Genomic DNA, 18,805 nt, shown 5'->3' with positions numbered 1-18,805 from the left:
TTGGTGGAGATTGGGCTGTCCCAAAGTGGGCGAATGTTTGTGACTACAGAAAGGCTGCTTTCAAAGGAGGCTCCTAGAGAAACACTGTCTTTTCACTAAGAAAGCCTGGCTACCTTATAGGACAAAATTCCCTGCAGGTCCAAACAATATGTCCATTGCTGCCATTTCAAACTAGGTGGTCCCCGTAGTACACTGGGTCATCAGGTAGCTTCAAAGGAAAGACTGGTGATACCAGTGATCCCTTATCTGACTTTGCTGTGCCCACTGGTAAGGACATTTGCCTCTGAGCATTCTCACACTCATTTTTATTTATCTATTTATTTATTTTTTGGCAGTTGGCCAGTATGGGGTTCCAAACCCTTGATCTTGATGTTATAACACTGCCCTCTAACTCTCTTTTTTTTTTTTTTTTTTTTGTTGCTGGCTGGTACAGGGATCGAACCCTGGACTTTGGTGTTATCAGCACCGCACACTCACCACCTGAACTAACTGGCCAGCCCTACTTATTTTATTGCCAGTTGATATTGACTCTGAGTTTCAGGATCCCACCTTCTTTTCATTGTCTTCCATCTCAAAAGCTCAGCCCAGATTCTCTTTTTATGATGGTTCATAGAGATTTGTGTCCACGAGCAGCTTGTGAAGAGCCTGGTATTGACCTTTGCCCACTTTGGGTTATTTGCCTTTTCACATTGATTTGTTCTAAGAGCGCTTTTAAATGAAGAAATTAGGAGCATTGCCCCCTTGTCCTATCTCCTGCACGTTGTTTTTTCTCAGCTGTTTCCTGTTTAACTGGTTCATATTCACTTTTTATTCTTTTTTATTTTTACGTTAAATATTTATCTACCTTTTCCTTTATGGCTTCTGATTGTATGTCATGTTTAAAACTGGCTTCCCCACTTAGTATTACATAAGAAACCACCTATGTGTTTTGCGAGTACTTTTTACAATTCTCTTGCTCTCTCTTTAAAAATTAACTCTGATCTATCTGCAGTTATTTTGGTATAAGATGAAAGATAGGGAAAGTTTAATTTTTGCTGTTGTTGTTCAACCCCAGGAGTTCATGAATCTTCACTAGTGCCACATCACCAGCCACAGTGACCTGCCACTATCTCAGTCTGAATCTGCTGGTTTAGAGCCTTAAGAGGAAATCTGATTAATTCAGAAAGCCATGAGATCCTTTCCCAGGGCTCAGGTACCCACTGCTGATTCAAGCAGTTGGTGTGCTCTGAATATGAAAAGGATACAGATAACTGGGAAGCAAGTCACTGCGAGATTCTGGTTCAGGTTATGCTATGTTCATTCAATCCTCATTCTCTCTCTTTTTTTAAACAGGTAAGGAAACGAGGACATGTTGCTTGGTTAGCAATGGAGTCAGAATTTAAATGTCCCATTGCAAAGCCCATAAAATTGTTGCAAATAGCATTCAGTGAGGGGAAGCTGGTTGGAGAATCTAGAAAGTCTTCCTGGAGGAAGAGGCATTTGATTTAGTCCTTGAAGGAACAGCAGCATTTTTTAAACTTCTCTTCATGGAAATTTCCCATAAGATGCAAATATGGATTAGTAAAATGAACCCTCTCCTTATGTAGCCAGTAGTAATTATCAATTTATGGCCAATATTATTTTATTTATACCACTTCTTCTCTTCTCCTGTCTTCCCAATTTTTTTCAAAGCAAACCCCAGGCATCATAGTAATCTAAATATTTTAATGTGTATCTTTGAACCAGATTTCTTAAAAGCACAGTCACAGTATCATAATCACACCTAAAAATTAAAATGATTCTTTAATATCTTCAAATTCCATATTCCATACACATACATTTCTCCTATTGTCTTTTAAAGTTGTTTTTTAATTGTCATGTAAATAAGGCCTGTGCGTTACAAGTGGTTGATGTCATCATTTTCTGTGGATATCGGGGTTCTCTTGCTCTCTTAATCTCGTGCTCTTTCTTTTTTCCTCTGATGGGCAGTGTAACATAACAGTCGAAATCATGGATTTGTGTTCACATTATGGCTCTGTCACTTGACTTGGGCAAATTACTCAATGTGTCTGTACCTCAGTTTCCTCATCTATAAAAGGGGCATAGTTGTACCTACTTTCTGGGGCTGTTGGGAGGGTCAGTGTACAAAGCTTAGAACAGAGCCTGAGACATTGTAAGCTTTATAGAAGTGTTAGCTGTGAATTTGGAATCAGAGTCGTGTCAAAGGACAAAATTACAACAAATGTAAAGCTCTCAATTGGCTTTATTGCAATTCTAGAATCGGGCAACACCATTCCATAAAATAGAATAAGTATTCCGATGAACTGACAAAACAGGTTGACTTCATAGAAAAAGGCCTGAAGAAGGCAGAAACGAAGAACAAAAGTGGATTGGTCACTTCAGGGTAACTTTCTCTGTAAGGTGGGGACAGGGAGACAGAACAATAGAAAAATAAGTAATTATTTAACAGCAGGTTACTTCACATTCCTTTCTTTGGTGTAAAGATTAAAGCAGAGGGAAATTTAACCTCATGCCTATTGAAGACTTGAACTGGCCTGCTTGGGAAATTAGCTGGCATCTCTCTCCATTTCTTGGAAGGTCAGTCAACCACTTAGTTTGGGTTCGGTGATGTGGAACTTTTGCAGGGGTGACTCCATTTTGATTTTTTAACCTGGTCTGTTGGGGCCTAGTGCAGGAGCTTAGTCCAAAACACTGACCTCCTAGAATTTTTATTCAATAGTTGCTTAGAGTCATATCAAAAATCATGGCTGTGGAAGAGGGCAGAGGAGGGCTCACTTTGTGAAATGGTGCGTAGTCTTTGGGATGAGGCTCCCCGCTGTGCAGAGGGCTCCTTTTTCTTTTCTCTCCCTTCTGGGTTCTTGACTGTGCTTCAGTCAGATGAGGTTGATGCTTAGCAGAATTTTGAACAGGTATTATTTGATGGAAGCAACTTCTTTATTGTACTTGCATTTTTGGCTTTCTCTTCCTCTATGTTTATTAAGTTAGCTATTCTCTCTCAGAAGCCATTTTAACTTTTTATGGCATTATCTGGGCTCTAGCAACTTGTGATCTCCTAAGTAGAGCCTTTCAGCACTTTATAAATATGTCATATACTTTTTATATTCCTTTGTTCCCCATCAGGAACATACATCCCAGTCTTCAGAACAGCACAATCAGTTTTTATTCATTTAAGGAGCAGGAGTAATTTGACACTTGCTAATATGTAACAAATTATATTGGGAGCGATAATTACAATTGCAGCAAGTTCCTAATTATACTGTAACCTTGATGCTTAAAATTGAGACTGAGTTCAGCATTAATACTGGAGAATAATATGCTGCATTGGGCATTTGTGAATCATAATGCTACGTCAAAAAGACGTTATTTTAAATTGGGTTCAGTCGCAGTGCGTTCAGTGGCATCATTCATAAAGGTAGATTTGAAGTCCCTCTCTTTGCTTGCCAAACTATGGGCATATCTTCAAAGTATTATAAATAGTGGTGAAACAGCATGGGCTCTAGGGTCATTTCCAGATCTGTGACTTATTAGTACTCATGTAAGACTCTCTTAAATGCCTCAGCTTCCTCATCTGAAAAACGGAGATGTTAGTGACTCCTCACCTTAAAGAGTTTTAGTGATGTTTAAATGAGATCAGATATAAAGCCTTTAGTACCATGCCTGTATCAAAGGACAAAATTACAACAAATTTAGTTTAAAGATCTCAATTAACTTTATTGCAATTCTAGAATCAGGCGACACTTCATTCCATAAAACAGAATAAGTGTTCAAATGAGCTGAGCAAAAGAGGCTGACTTTATAGACAGAAAAAGGGCTGAAGAAAGCAGAAATAAAGAACTAGAAGTGGATTGGTCATTTCAAAGTTACTTTCCCTGTAAGGTGGGGATAGGGAGACGGAACAATAAAAAGTAACTGTTGGAAACTTCATTATCAGGCTTATTGAAGATTTAAACTGGCCTGTTTGGGAAATTGGCTCCTGATTTCTTGGAAAGTCAGACAACCACTTAGTTTGGGTGACTTCATTTTCATTTTTAGCCTGGTCTGTTGGAGCCTGGTGCAGAAACTTAGTCCAAAACAATGACCTCCTATAATTTTTTATTTAACACCTGGCATAGAGTTAAGGGCCCAGTAAAAGTTAGCTGGTTGTTTTATTGCCGTAATTAATAATAAATAATTCTAGTTCCAAAGACTTGACCTCGGTGACCTCCAACTCCAGCAGAATTAATGATCTTAGTTCTGCCATCACTATACCTCACGTATCATCATGCACTTTGTACCAACCCTTGTTAAGTCTGCCATTTTCCCCTTAGGGCAAGGTCTCTGGTTTCTCTGGCATTGTCTGTTCTGTTCGGCGCTGGGCCTGCTACACTGTGGCCTTCCCCTTGGTGATTGTGTTGCATGGATGAGCAAGTAAAGCATCACCATCTAAGGCAGTGGTTTTCAACTGAGGCTACAATAGTCTTGCCCCCTGGGGAATATTTGGCAATGTTTGGAGCATATTTTTGTTGTCACAGCTTACAGGAGGTACTTGCTACTAGCATCTACTGGGTAGATACCAAGTATGCTCCTAAACATCCTACAGCGTACCAGGTAGCCCCCTATAATGAAGAATGATCTAACCCAAAATGTTGGTAGAGCCAAGGTTGAGAAGCCAGATCTAAGGCATCTTGATCACCTGGGTTTGGCCCTGAGTAAAAGGCATGGACTGGGAAGATCAACCTGTGTTTGACCTGCAGTATTCTCAGCTGAAAAGGGAAAGAATCCCACTTGTTTCAAGGGTCTTTTGAAATGAAAGGGAGGGCTGGTCAGTTAGCTCAGTTGGTTAGACTGATAACACCAAGGTCCAGGATTTGGTCCCTGTAATAGCCAGCTGCTAGAAATTTAAAAAAAGAAAAAATTATGCAGGTATGTGCCTAGTTACTCTGCCCAGTCAGGTTCATCTTGATGGTCCTGGCTACCCATCATCTTAAAAAGAAAAATTTTTTTATTGTATGTATTTATGGGATACAGAGCGATACTTTTTTTTTTTTTAACATTCATTTGTACATATTTGTGGGGTGAGTGTGTTGCTTCCAAAATGCATATATTGTCATTGAGTCACTCAGGGCAGATAGCATAGCTTTGTACTGTTAATTCACCACTTCCTTTACCCCCAACCCTCTCCAACCTCTGGCAACCATTACAGAGTGATATTTTGATACATGCATACAATGTGTGATGTTCAAATCAGGGTAATTAGCATTTCCATCGTCACAAACATTTATCATTACTTTGTACTGAGAACATTTGAACTCCTCTCTTCTGACCAGCTTTTCTGTATTGGAGGAAATCCCCACATTAGAAGGCTTGCTTACCACAATGATGTATTTAGAATTCAATTCCCATCTTTCCTTGCAGCCAGGACACAAGCACATGACCCAGGCTCTGCCAATCAGATGCTGACGTGTGAGGCTTTAACTGGGAAGAGGGCAGCGCAAGGAAGCAGGTTGTGTGTGAAGTGTCCTTTTCAGCTGACCTGATAGGCAGCCAGGCCAGCCTCCTTTTGGTGGTGGCATCCAAGGTGGATTTCTCATCGAGCTGTTTTGTGGTAGTTTTGGGTATAGTTGGTGGAGTCTCAGCATCAAGCTGATTCTTTTGCCTTCCTAATGGGACTCTGATCATCCAATAGCATTTTAATAAACTTTTTCTTCTTAGCCTCTCATCTTTTGTTGCTTATTTCTAAGTTCAGTAGAAGTTACTTTCTGTTCTTGTTTGGGATTACCACGTAGCCTTGCTCTTAGCTTGCTTCTTCTTCTTTTTTTTTTTTTTAAAGAGTAGCTAATGATAATCACTACCAACACTATCACTTTAGGACTTACAGACACTTTTTCTTCATTGTAATTGGTTGCTGTATAACCTTATGAAATAGGTAAGATAGACTTCATTTATTATTTTGCCCATTTTATAGATGAAGAAATCAAAACTCAGAAATGTTAGCCACTTGCCCAGGATCTCCACATTAGCAGTACAGCTCTGGCCCACGTTTTTCCTATAAAGCTGCTAATGTCTGCTTATATGTGTGAAGAAGCATCTTCTACTGTCTCTGTAAGGAGTTGAAAATATAAACAGATAAATGTCTATTTCAGAAACGATTCATACAGTCTCTTGTCAGTTTTTTACTCCTGGGAACGTTTGCTGGAATGTTAGCTTTAGCTTAATAACAATAATAGTAAAATATAAAACTTATGTGTTTAAAGCTTTTTTGACATAACAGAACCCACAGCTAAAACACCACCATTCATTTCTTAACTGTTACACTCTGCTGCTTAATATCAGAATTATAATGATAGTTGTTTAACGTTTGCCTACAATGGAGGAGAGTTAAACTAACATACATCTCAACCTACTAAATGCTTCTGATAAACATCTCCAGCACCCCTGAAATGACCTGCTTGTGTAATTACCCAGCGGGTTAACATTTGTGGTGTCTGATGCTTTATAAGTCAACTGTTGAGTGATATGAACTTTTGAGAGTTGATTACATAAAAATGTTGTGGTTTGAAGAATGTTTAACGTGGCATCTCTGTATACTAATTCATATTTCAGTAACTTTTTCATAATGACTACTCTTCATTAATGAAAACTGAAGGAAACTAGTGATTCACTGGTTTCAATAAAAGATTATTTTCTTAAATTTGAGACACCTTTTTCTATTCTTCCTCTCAAGTTAATGGTAACTGTGGTTTTAGGGAATTCCAAACTTTCTTTTGCAATTACTGATTGTATCAGTCAAGGTTCACTTGCAGAGAACAGAATCTGCTGTAGCTGGTATAAGCAGAGAGAGATTTATTACAGGGTATTAAGTGGCTTACAGAATTTGTTGAGAAGATGAAGAAACAGATTTGAGGTTGAGCTCTCAGGAATGACTTCCAGAGCCTCACAGCAGAGTAGGCCACCATAGGATCAGTGGCCTCTTATGCAGTCTTGACACTGCCTGCCAAGTGGGGAGTGTTTCAGGATATACTGCCACTGACATGGGAGGGCAGGAAGTTGCTACAGGAAAACCAGACCCTTCTGGCAGAGAGAGCAGAAGTGTGCCCCTCTTCTCCCCAACTTCCAAATCTTTACCTTCCAAATAAATCGCACCCAATTTCATCTAATTGACAGCACCTAAGTCAGCTAGCTGCAAGAGAATCTGAAATGTAGTTTTAGCCTTCCAGTCTGTGTAGGACAGGAAGATAGAGAAAGAGGGTGGGCCCCAGCTGCTAAGTTGTTAGGTCACACCCAAGAGTGCCTCTTATGGGGGTTCATGGCCACTCACACTTATTTCCTCAGGAACTGTAAAGAAAATGAAACAAATGGTCAGGCTCCCTCAGCTCTTTGGAATCTTGCCGAGCATGACCTAGCCTGCTTGATATAAATGTGTTAACTGTGCACATGCGCCCAGGTGTTCCCAGGCTATTGTCTGATGTAACTGTGCACATACGCCCTGGTATTCCTTGGTTATGTGACTATTACCCAGGTGCCCCTGTGTTATCTTACTTAAGTATAAAGGACAAACAGCTCTGATACGCAGGGCCCCTGGGATACCCCCAGGAGGCCATCAGGCCTCCACCTGCAGGAGGCTGCTGTAAGCTGCTGCTGCTGCTGCTGCTGAGGCAGCTGAGAGCTGAGCTCACATTGGAATAAAGCATGTCAACCTTGCCATCGGCTCCCAGGATCTTTCCTATTACCTAGCTCATGACCTGCATATGAGGGGTGTATGAACCAGTCTGCACAAGACAGGTTTGAAGGATCTGTGACCCAACCCGACAGTGGGTTTGAAGGGTGTATTGCTAGGGCTCGGGCTCACAGACCCTACAAACCCGTTGTACAGACTGGGTCACAAACCCCTCACCTGCAGGTCCACGAGCTAGGTAATAGGAAAAGATACTGGGAGCCGTGGGTTAAAATTAATAGGCTTTATTCAGATGCAAGCTCCAGTAGCTAGCATCAGCACCCTATTAGCCTCCTGGGGAGTCCCAAGGGCACTGGCAACAACAGCTTGCAGTAATAGCCTCCAGCAGCAGTAGTGGCCTCTCCATGGCCCCCCTCCCCGGGGGGAATTCCGGGGGTGGGGGACCCTGTGTATCACAGCCACTTATCCTTTATACTTAAGTCCATAACCCAGGACTCCTGGGTACACATGCGCCATTACATTAGACAATAACCAAGGAACACCTGGGCGCATGTGCATATTTACATCAAATGCTTGGCAAGATTCTGAACATCTGAGAGGCCCTACCATTTTCCTTCACTTTTTTTGCAAAGGGTCTGTGACCCAGCCTGACAGGTACAAAAGACTCTGTAGGAATGTTTCTCCCTCTACCTCCTTTTTCTGCTTATTACTCCATGCTTGCTTAAACACATATGCACGCGTGCGTGCGCACACACACACACACACACACACACACACGACACACTTGCTTTTGATGAGCTGCCTCTTCTGGTTTTTTTGGTGGCTGGCAGATCAGGGGATCTGAACCCTTGACGTTGTTGTTACCAACACCACGCTCTGACCAAGTGAGCTAACTGGCCAGCCCTGTTTTTTATTTCATATCTCAGGTAAATAATTACTTTATGACGGTTGAATTTTCAGCATGATCCTGTGCTTGTCTTGGCTTTCAGACTTTTGAGGTGTGGGAGGGTGACTGGGGAGGTATTGACAGAGGGAGGCCTGTGTTGTACAGTTGGTGACTTAGCACCTGAGGTTGGGGATCTTAGGTTCTAACCCAGTGGTTCTCAGCTCACCCACACATTACAATCTTGTGGGGAGCTTTAAAGATACACATTCCAGGGATTCTGATTCAGTTGACCCTAGGGCTTGGGCTTTGATAAAACCTAAAAGCTTTTCAGGTGACTTGAATGTGCAGCTGAGCTGAGAACCTAAGTCCTAATCAGTACATTAGAATTGGACATTTTCTAAAGCTGTGGCTCATAGACTTTAATGGGTCAGGGCAACCTGGAGCGCTTGTTAAACTGTAGATGGTGGGGCCTCAGCCCCAGAGTGAAGGTGATAATTTGCATTTTTAACAGTTCCCAGGTGAAGCTGATGCTGATGGTCCAGGTACCACACTTTGAGAACCAGTGATCTGAAGGGAGCTGCCTATTTTCATTGTGAATTTTTACTTACCTGGAAGACTTTCTTCTTTAATCAGCATTTTTGGGGTATCTACTTCATTTCCTGTTCTTTGCCAGAGGCAGGGATGATCTGAGGAGTATTATGTCCTCAAGGAGAGCCTGGTCTCACATCTCTAGAGCTTCCCAGTGTCAGAGGAGAGCTTTGCTTTAACTTGCATTTTGTTCTTCAAATTAGTATCTCTTATTTTGTGTAGGTTGCCATATATTGCCTCCTCCCACCTTAGGCCTAACAGCTATTTTGAGTACACAGTTCTGTACCACCACATTTTGTTAAAATAATGAGCCTGCAACTGTAGCTGAATGCCAGTGTAAGAAAGCCAGTTTTTGGTGACCCCTACCTTTGGTTGCTCTAACTCATATTAGAATGAGTGAATTTATTTGTCTTGAAAGATATCTTTCTGGTTGTTCTTATCATGTTTCCCTCCTCCGTTTCCCTCCTTTAAAAAAAATAGTTATTGAAGTTGTGTTTTTTATTTCTAGGATGTACCTAGTTAGTATATGTTTTGCAAATGCTATTGGTGACCTGTTCACACAGTTGTCCCTAGTGTTTATTTTGTCAAAGAGTTTTACATGTTCATTGACCCTCAAATTTTGCCCCTGTGGAACATGATTCTTTGAATGGATTGATATTTTAATACTAAACTTAAGCAATGATAGACTTTTCCCAGTTTATGGACAAAATATTAATGCACAGAGTTTTTCCTGTTCTAACACCTTCCTCTCCTGTTCCCCCTTAAGTTTGGAAATGGTGTAAAATGTTATCTGATTGACTATAAAATCCTCTGTTATATTAATTTAAGTAGTGAATAATATTTCATCATCTGCAAAGAACTCTTTTCCTTCTAAGTGACCTACTCCCTATGTTTGAAAACTGTTGCCTTAATTTAAAACTCTTGATAAGAAATTTTCGTTTCAGTGTTGAAATCTATTCTTACAAATGCAAATTCAGAAGAATAATGATATAGAAACTCAGGCAATTAGATTATAAGAATAGTAGTTGTAAGTATTTATATGCTTTTAGTATATGAGCAAAAATATATAGAACAGTGAAAGTCAGCCTTCTGGAAACAATCTAAAGTTTGATTAATCTTCTAAAGTCCAAGAATGAACTAAGTCTAATAATTCCAGGTTTATGTGATGCAAAGTGTGCATGCTGAACAGCTGTTCTGAATTGACTTAAAAAGGGTGGCTATTTTTGAGACTCCATTTTTTACAGCTCACAGAACTCCCTGTGTTTTGTCCCTGAGTAGAATCCATCTTAATACACCTTCAGAACACTGGCACTTCTCACTGTAACCTTGCGTTGTCTTCAGCGATGTTGTGTAAGTGCTCTTCCTTCACTGCAAGTGAGACCTACAAAGATAAGAATAGGACCTAGACATAGAAATGGAAATTCCAAATAGCCATGCAGCATTTGACTGGTGTGGAATGGATGGAATTAATGCAGAGGGGAGGCCCAGAAGGCTGGTAGTAATTTTTCTGAATCCACCCCTTATTGAACTACAGTTATCTATATTTAAATAGAGTGTGCCCAGGACCCAATAGAAATTTCAGTGGGGCTCAGGGAAATTCCATAGTGGTCATTAACGATTTGCTGTACCTGGAACTTTGGACCTGTTTTCAAGAAGTAGCATTAGATGGGGCTAGGATAGCAGACAGGATAATGAGTATTAGTATGACTGCAATATTTTAGTGGTTTGGTGAGTGTGAAGACCTATAATTTCCCTTCCTCACTCCTCCTAATTTCTCCTCTCTAAGTTATGAGTCAGATTGCTCATCATTTAGATTTTTTTAAGAGTAAGCGTAGTAGAATATAAACACCTTTGGATAAATAATACAAATAATAATAAATACTTCTTATTGAGTGCTTTAACCACGTGGCCTTTTTGATGCTAAGCACTTTATGTAAGTATCTCATTATACCCGTCTTACTATCCAGGACTTCTGTGTTAAGATGAGGAAGCAAGGCTGCAAGGTCAGGACTTCAAGGGTACGCAGCCAGTGAGTTTAAGAGGTCAGGCCTGGCCCCCCATTCCAGGATAGTCTGACACTAAAGCCATGGTTTTTTGTTTTTTTGTTTTTCCTGCTGGTACAGGGATTGAACCCTGGACCTTGGTGTTATCAGCACCGTGCTCTAACCAACTGAGCAGCTGGCCAGCCCTAAAGCCATGTAGTGGGCAGACACTACAAACTGGTGTTAGAAGAAACTGGGAGTGTTGATTTCTAGGCATGTACTATATTCTATTCCCAGTTATTGTATGGTCACTTCAAAACTGCCTGTGATGTGGCTCAGTGGGAAGACCACAGTAGAGATGGAAGATTCAGGATCTGATCCCAGCTCAGAAAACACTCAGAAATGTAAGCACAACTTAGCACTTAATCTGACTTTTGGGGAAATAATTGACCTTTTCTGAGCCTTGGTTTCCTCCTCTGTAAAATGGGAGCAATGATATCCATCCTATCTGACTCTCAGATTTGCTATGAGAATCCAATGAGATAATAGTCGTGCTTTGAAAACTATGAAGTGTTCTATACACGCTAGGCGACAAGGCTAAAAGTGTTGGGTCACTGTATGGGTTGTTTTCATTTGTGTTCTCCTATGCCTAGGTGCAAAGTGAATGAACACGTTGTTTTTTTTCTCCAAGAAATGGATTCCTGGTGGGGAGCACCAAATGTGCGTAGGGATCAGTAAGCAGAAGTGTGCTTCAGGCACTTAGAGCAGAGGAAGTTCACTCTGAAATAGCATTGCCTGGAGAAGTCCTCATGCAATGATGGCATAGTGAGTTAATTACATTTTAAGGGATGTGGTATTTAGATAGAGCAAGAATAGTTCATATTGTGGAAAATTTCTTTTGCTTTTAAAAGGAAAACCAACTAAGAATTTAGGGTACCGTATGATTTATTAAAAAATTTTTACTTATAGACTGCTGTGAAATGCAGAATCCTTATTACCATGGAGGAGGGAATTTCCCTGCTGGTAAAGTGGAGGACGGAGGCACTTTTATGCTGTCCCATCTTCTCTAGTGGTGTTTGTCCTATCCCACCTTTCTCAGAATAGAGACCTGAAAGGAGGGAATCTTCTGAAACTTTTAGGTCAGCAGAATCATTACTTTTCTTTTAGCAGAATCATTTAGGTTAGTATCATTACTCTTAAATTGGTTAGCCTTCTGTTTTCCCCTCCTTTTTTAAAAAGCAAAAAACACTAGCTAATTCAGGATTTTTAAAAAGATTATGAATTTTTATGAATAAAAACAACATTGGTGGTTGCAGGTACTGAGCTGGCATGAAAAGAGTTATCAGTATTGCTTTGGAAAACAAGGTGACCAACCAACTGGTTTCAGAAAGACTACCTCTCTCATTCCAGTGATTAGTTAATAAAATTATTCCTGACAGTAGAGGGCCAAGGAGCTTGGGCAGTTCCATATTTAGAGACAAAGACCCCATTGTCCAAAGATCTTAGAAGAGCCTTTGCAAACACACAGAAGGGATTTAGAACAATTTGCATAAACCTCCCGGTGGATAGCAACATGGCTCCAGTGTTGGGGTTGTTCCAGGAACTCCTCCTTGGCTGTGTCATGAGGTGACGCTGTGCTTGGTGAGAATTCAGTCTCATGACAGTTTTTGCCAGCAGGATTGGGTGATGGACCGCTGAATAAGCCCACTGTTTGGTTCCACACAAGGGCTCTTTTGTGTTGGCCTGGGGCAGCCATGTTCAAGTTGGTCTTGCTTTTTCTCCAGTGATGTTTTTGGATTTTGTGGCCTGGAGAATTAAGCACAACACCTATTCTGAGCTAATCTGTCAAATTTTGCTCTTGGAAAGTAACCACACCTCCTTGTATTTCCAGAATGTGGAGAATAATAGTCATACCTTTGAAGACTTCTGATTGATTAACTTAAAAGTTGGGGAGAGGAGAAGTTCTCATGTAGCTAGGTATACATGCCTGTTCATGGTGGAACTGTGGGAAATAATTCCTTTCTGTTTGTTCATATGAACAAGAAGTTCACTGACTTCTTTAAGAAATAGGTTCTCTTGCATAGTTAACAAACAAGTTGTGCTTTAATATTTAATATTCCCCTGGGAACAGGCCTGGGTTTACCCTGGAGTGTAGTTTAAAAAAGTGCCAGGTGTTTACAAATCTGTTTCAAGTTTTCTTCTTTTTTAAAAAATGATATACAATACATTAAACTGTAGACATGAAGAGCTTTAACTACTGGTTTCTTATGTAGAATTTGATCATTCTACAAGCCACATGAGGAGTCTAATTTAAAATCTAGGCAGTAGTTTATGCACTGGGGCAATTTGGTGCTTTAAGTATAAAGATGAAATCCACTAATTTCTAACCAGGAGTTTATTTTCCTTCAGTCTGCTAGTTTGATTTCTCAGCTTTGTTCTAATATAAACATTTTTATGTTTATTTATAGGTGGCTTTAACCAAGAGAGCAGATCCAGCTGAGCTTAGAACAATATTTTTGAAGGTCAGTATAAAGGAATCTATTTTGTTTCTTGTTCGATTTGTGTTCTGTAACTTTTAAAGATTATTTTCAAATAGCTCTTCATTTCATTGTCATATTTTTAAAAAATCCCCCAAATTATCTTTACTTAAGACTTATGAAAGAGATCCTTTACTATTGTATCTGTTTTTGAAAATGCATAGGAAATTTGTAGACAATTATTTGTGATAGCGACATTTTTAATATTTTAACTTTTATTTCACATGGTGTCAAGTATCTGAATAAAGGAGTTGCAGGTAGATTTAGTATTGCAACTAATTTACCTTTCCAGGATTGACCTGTGAAGTTGGATGATAATGCTTTTTCTCCTAAAAAGTTTAAAGCTCTTTGTACACATCTCAGTAATCCTCCATTGATCAGACAGGACTGTTCTTGTCAGAAGAAGGCCATTGTTATCGTCGTCATCATCATCATCATCATTTTTATTAGAACTGTGATGTCCTGTGAGGTGGCCTCAGTATGGATAGTAATGGATAATAGAGCACAACAGACATCATACAAGTTTATCTTCTTGTTTCTTACTCTTCCACCTACTTTGTCATATTGTGCAGTGAATGATTAATACAGTAAAAGTCTACCTCACATCCCAAACACTGAAACACCTTTATATTATTCAACTGAAATTAAGGTACAGTCGTCCCTTTCCATCCAAGGGTATTGGTTTCAGGACCTGCCACTGCTACCAAAATCACCAGATGCCAAGTTCCTGATATAAAATAGTGTAGTGTTTGTGTATACCCTACCCACACCCTCCTATATACTTTAAATCATCTCTAGATTACCTGTAATACCTAGTGCAATGTAAATACAATGTAATGCTATGTATACTGTATTGCTTAGGAAATAATGACAGGAAAAAAAAGTCTGTACACATTCAGTACAGAAGCAGTTTATTTTCCTAATATTTTTGATCCGCAGTTGGTTGGATCTGCAGATACAGAACCCACTGATAGGAAGGGCTGATTCTACTGTAAAAAAGAAAAGGCTTTTGGCAATGTAATAAAAAGAAAAACAAGTATGTGGGCCTTTTCTAAACATTATGAAAAGGCAGCTGTGTAGTATGGAAAGAGGACCAAGGCATGTAATGAGAAAATTGATGTGTACTGAATATGGTATAGAAAGTTGTTAATTCTATGAGCCTCACTTTCCTCATCAAAATGTGTTACTATTAAAAAAATATTGAGACATCAGGGAATTTGAACACTGACAGAATATTTGATATTAAAGAATTGTCATTAATTAGTTTTTAGACTGGATAATGATATTCTGATTATGGGAAATATAGAGTCTGTCTTTTAGAGATACACACTGAAGCATTTACAGGTGAGATTATCATGTCTGAAATTTGCTTTTAAGTAATACAGTTCTGGTGGGGTGGGGAAAATGAATGGGCAGTATGATAATTTTTGAAATTGGGAAATGGAATATTGGGTTATTATGCTGTTCTCTCTACTTTGTATATGTTTGAACATTTTTATAATAAAAAGTTACAAAAAGGTGTAAAGATTCAATGAAATAACTTATGTGAAAGTGCCCAGCACCTGATATGCATTAGATACTGATTCAGTAAATGCTTGAAATTAAATAATTTAAACACAGGAGAGATAAAGACTACAAAAGAAAATGATTAAAAATAGAGACAGTTTTTGGGGGAGGAAAAAAGGATACATTTGTAAGGAGGTTTGGATTATATATAAAACAGCAGGATTTTTTATAAATTTGGTTTTAGCCCAAAATGGACAATACAGTATGGAGTTTCCAAGGTGGGAAAGGATTCGGGGTGATGAAAGTCCAGAAAACAGAAAAGCATTTGTTTCTTACCTAAACTAATGTCTGTTGCTGTGCATGTTCGGTCTACTGTGGTTGGGATAAGATGTGTATGAGGGAAACATAGAAGTTTGTAGTATGTGTATTTAAAGTTCTATTGGTATTATAAAACTTTAATGGTATGATTCTGGAAGACCACTTTCAGAAGAGTAACTGAGTGGGCTGCCAAAGAGCCTAGAGAAATGGATAAAAGCTCATAAACTTGAGCAGGTAAAGTCATAATCATTCTTTGAACTCAGGACCTGTTACTTCTGTTTTCTAAACAAGCAAGAGTTGTGGGCATCTTTCGTTCAGAAAATGGGAGCATTTTAGAGGGTATCTCAGTAGATGGTGCAGCTTTGATAGTCATTCATCTGTTGGTGTGAGCCACTGGAAAGACTCCAGTTAAAAACTATCCCTCTTTTGAGGCAACGTGGTAGCTGGTGCAGATCTTAGTTTGGGACAACATTTTTGCCAGCTGCTGCTTCCATTCTCAATAGCAGGCAAGTCTAAATGGTCAAGTAGACAACTCAGGGAGGACAGGAATTCCACGCAGAGTTCTGGAGAGCACCTGTAGGATTTCTGTGTAAGTGGACCTGAAGGCTATTTTGGGACCAGATAGGGAAGTGTGCTCTTCCCTTGGTGTGGCTGGAACTACGTGGCTTTTGAGTAAGAGGTCTGAGGAGATGATGTTGGGGGACCATAGATGAAGAAAACCATGATCAGCAGTTTGTAGAAAGGATTGCGGATCTGGCAAAGGTTCTGGTAACCTCACCAGGCCTGGATAGTGTGGGACCAGCACAAATCCCCCTTGTCTCAGCACGCCCAGGATCTCTTGTTTACCATTTACCACAGTGTTGTGGTGAGGGGATGATTGGGCTGAGGCGCTGTGGGGCTGGGCTTTCGGTTAACTATGTATCAGCAGTAAGCATCTGGAAACCTGTCTACTTGGCTGATTTCTGTGACTTTTTCCTAACTTGACTTTCTTCCTAATAACAGTTTTGTGTGAAATATCCCAACCTTCTCTCTGCTAAACTAGGTAGGGAGAGGATTCTTCTGTAGCTTGGGATGTGGGAAGGAGCTTCATTGTACCCTTCATACCTGATGTGCTGGTAGCAGGGGAGTCGGCAGCTCTGGAGATTAGAGAGAGCCGAGGGAACTGAGTCAGATGAGGAAAGAGGGCTTCTGGAGGACTAAAATGGGCCCAATTCTGGCTGTTTGGTTTGTTTTTGACAACAGTTAAAATGAATTCCATCATTTATTTTATTTTCTCAAAGTTGCTTACTATATGGTAGGTACAATGTTAGGTGTTGGGCATATAAAGACGCATAAATCATGGCTCCTTCCTTTAAATATCTTACTATACATATAGTGGATTGAATTATGTCCCCCCAAAACTCAATGAAGCTTTAATTGTGTTCCCCAAGTTTTATATATTGGAAATTTAGCCTCCACTGAGACTGTTAAGAGTGTGGGAGATCCTATTATGTTAACTGAAAGGTGGAACCTTGGAGAGGTGATTGGATTGTAGGACCATGTAGTAGTGAATGGACTAAAAATGGTGGTCAGGGGCGTGGTTAGGAGGGTTTTAAAAGAAGAGGAGAGTCTCTCTCTCTCTGCTATCTCTGCAGTGCCATTTTCACAATGTGATACCCTGCCATCACAGCCAGCACCACCAAGACATTCACCAGCTGTGTTCCCTGGACTTTGGACTTCCTAGCCTCTGAAACTGTAAGCAGTAAATTTTGCTTTCTTTCTAAATTATCCAGTTCCAGGTATTTTGTTACTAACACAGTAAGTGTTAAAAAAAAAAAAAAAAGCAAAACACAAAAGGCCATGATGTGTTTGATAAGTATTGTATAGCATTAATTAGCAGGAAGATGATGTGGGACTAATTGCTTCTTCCTACAGAGGGTCATTAGAGTTACAGAGAGGTGGTGATGTTTGAGCTATGCTTGAAGATGAGTAGGTATTTACTAGATGGAGAAGGTAGAGGAGGGTTTGTGGGCAGAGGAAGATCATTTCAGGCAAAGAAAACAGCATGTGCAAAATGCAGAAGAGCTGTAAGAGTGCCAGGTGTATGGTGGGAATAGTTAATAACTTGAGGTGGCCTGGAGCATAGGGTCTTGGGCCATGTTACTAGATTAGTAGGAGGGCAGGACTTGGTGTAAAACGTGACTGGCTATGATATTCGAGTTATAGTATGTAGACTGTTCTTGTGTCAAGTGGCAGGTAAACTTCTGTCTTTACAGGAGAAAAAAATATTGTTTTGTATCCATTTTTTACCTCACCAAATATGTTACAAATTCCTTTTCCTATGATTGAATGAGTTTCTACAATATTTTTTCTTTTTAAAATTTATATTTTTATTTATTTCCGTGATATTTTTAATGTTTCATGATAGTCCTATGAATGGCTGTTTTACAATAATTTATCTAACCACTCTCTATTATCAGATGTTTAGTTATGATAGCAAAGCAGAGGAGACAACAATATAATGAATACCCTTGTACCTACAGTTTTGCATGTAACTTGCGTTATTTTCTCAGGATAAATTCATAGAAGTGGCACCATCGGGTTAAAGGGTTAGTTTACAACACTTTAAAGCATTTGATTCCTCCTAGTAGACTGCTTTTCGTGGAGGCTGTACAAGTGTACATTTTGGGTGGCTGGGAGTATGGAAGTACACTCCTACATTTCTCACATTATGTCATCAACTCAGATTATTATTTAAAAAGCCACAAAAAGCCCTTCTGCCAACTCATTAGTTGAAAAATTGTGTCTTATTTTAAATTTGCATTTCTTTGATAAATAGCAAGATATTTATTGACCATTTAATTATGTTTTAAACTTTTTATTGTGACAGTATTCAAACACACAGAAAATAAAATATTACAGTAAAACCCACATGACCACCACCCAGTTTAAATTGGTGTTTGTCATATTAGTTTATATATATGCACATATACACAAGGATACTTCAGAAAGTTTGTGGAAAATTTGAATTAAAGATAATACAAATGTTTCCATGAACTTTTTGAAGACTCCGTGTGTGTGTGTGTGTGTGTGTGTGTGTGTGTGTGTGTGTGTGTGTGTGTGTGTGTGTTGTGTGTGTATGCATGTCTGTGTATATATATTTCTTTTGCTGATTTATTTCAATGTAGGGTAGGTATCAACATAATTCACCCTAAGCGCTTTAGCATTTAGATTCAAATAATAAGAACAATTTCCTACATGTTCATAGTACCATTGTATACCTAATGAAATTAATGGTAATTTCCTAATAACATAAAATACCCAATCTATGTTCAAATTCTAAATTGTATTGTAT

At 39.4% G+C, this 18,805-nt stretch overlaps 1 protein-coding gene across 1 annotated transcript in view; it reads left to right on the top strand.

Moving 5' to 3' along the window:
* The window catches only part of SLC25A13 (solute carrier family 25 member 13), a 192,309-nt gene that overhangs the window by 10,914 nt on the left and 162,590 nt on the right, over positions 1-18,805 (top strand). Inside the window, exon 2 of the mRNA XM_063099805.1 lies at positions 13,579-13,632. Within this exon, the coding sequence (XP_062955875.1) occupies positions 13,579-13,632 (54 nt within the window). The remainder of the gene's footprint in view (positions 1-13,578; positions 13,633-18,805) is intronic.

This window comes from Cynocephalus volans, chromosome 6 (genome assembly GCF_027409185.1).
Source record: "Cynocephalus volans isolate mCynVol1 chromosome 6, mCynVol1.pri, whole genome shotgun sequence".
Lineage (NCBI taxonomy): Eukaryota > Metazoa > Chordata > Mammalia > Dermoptera > Cynocephalidae > Cynocephalus > Cynocephalus volans.
This window is presented reverse-complemented; position numbering and strand designations above follow the sequence as displayed.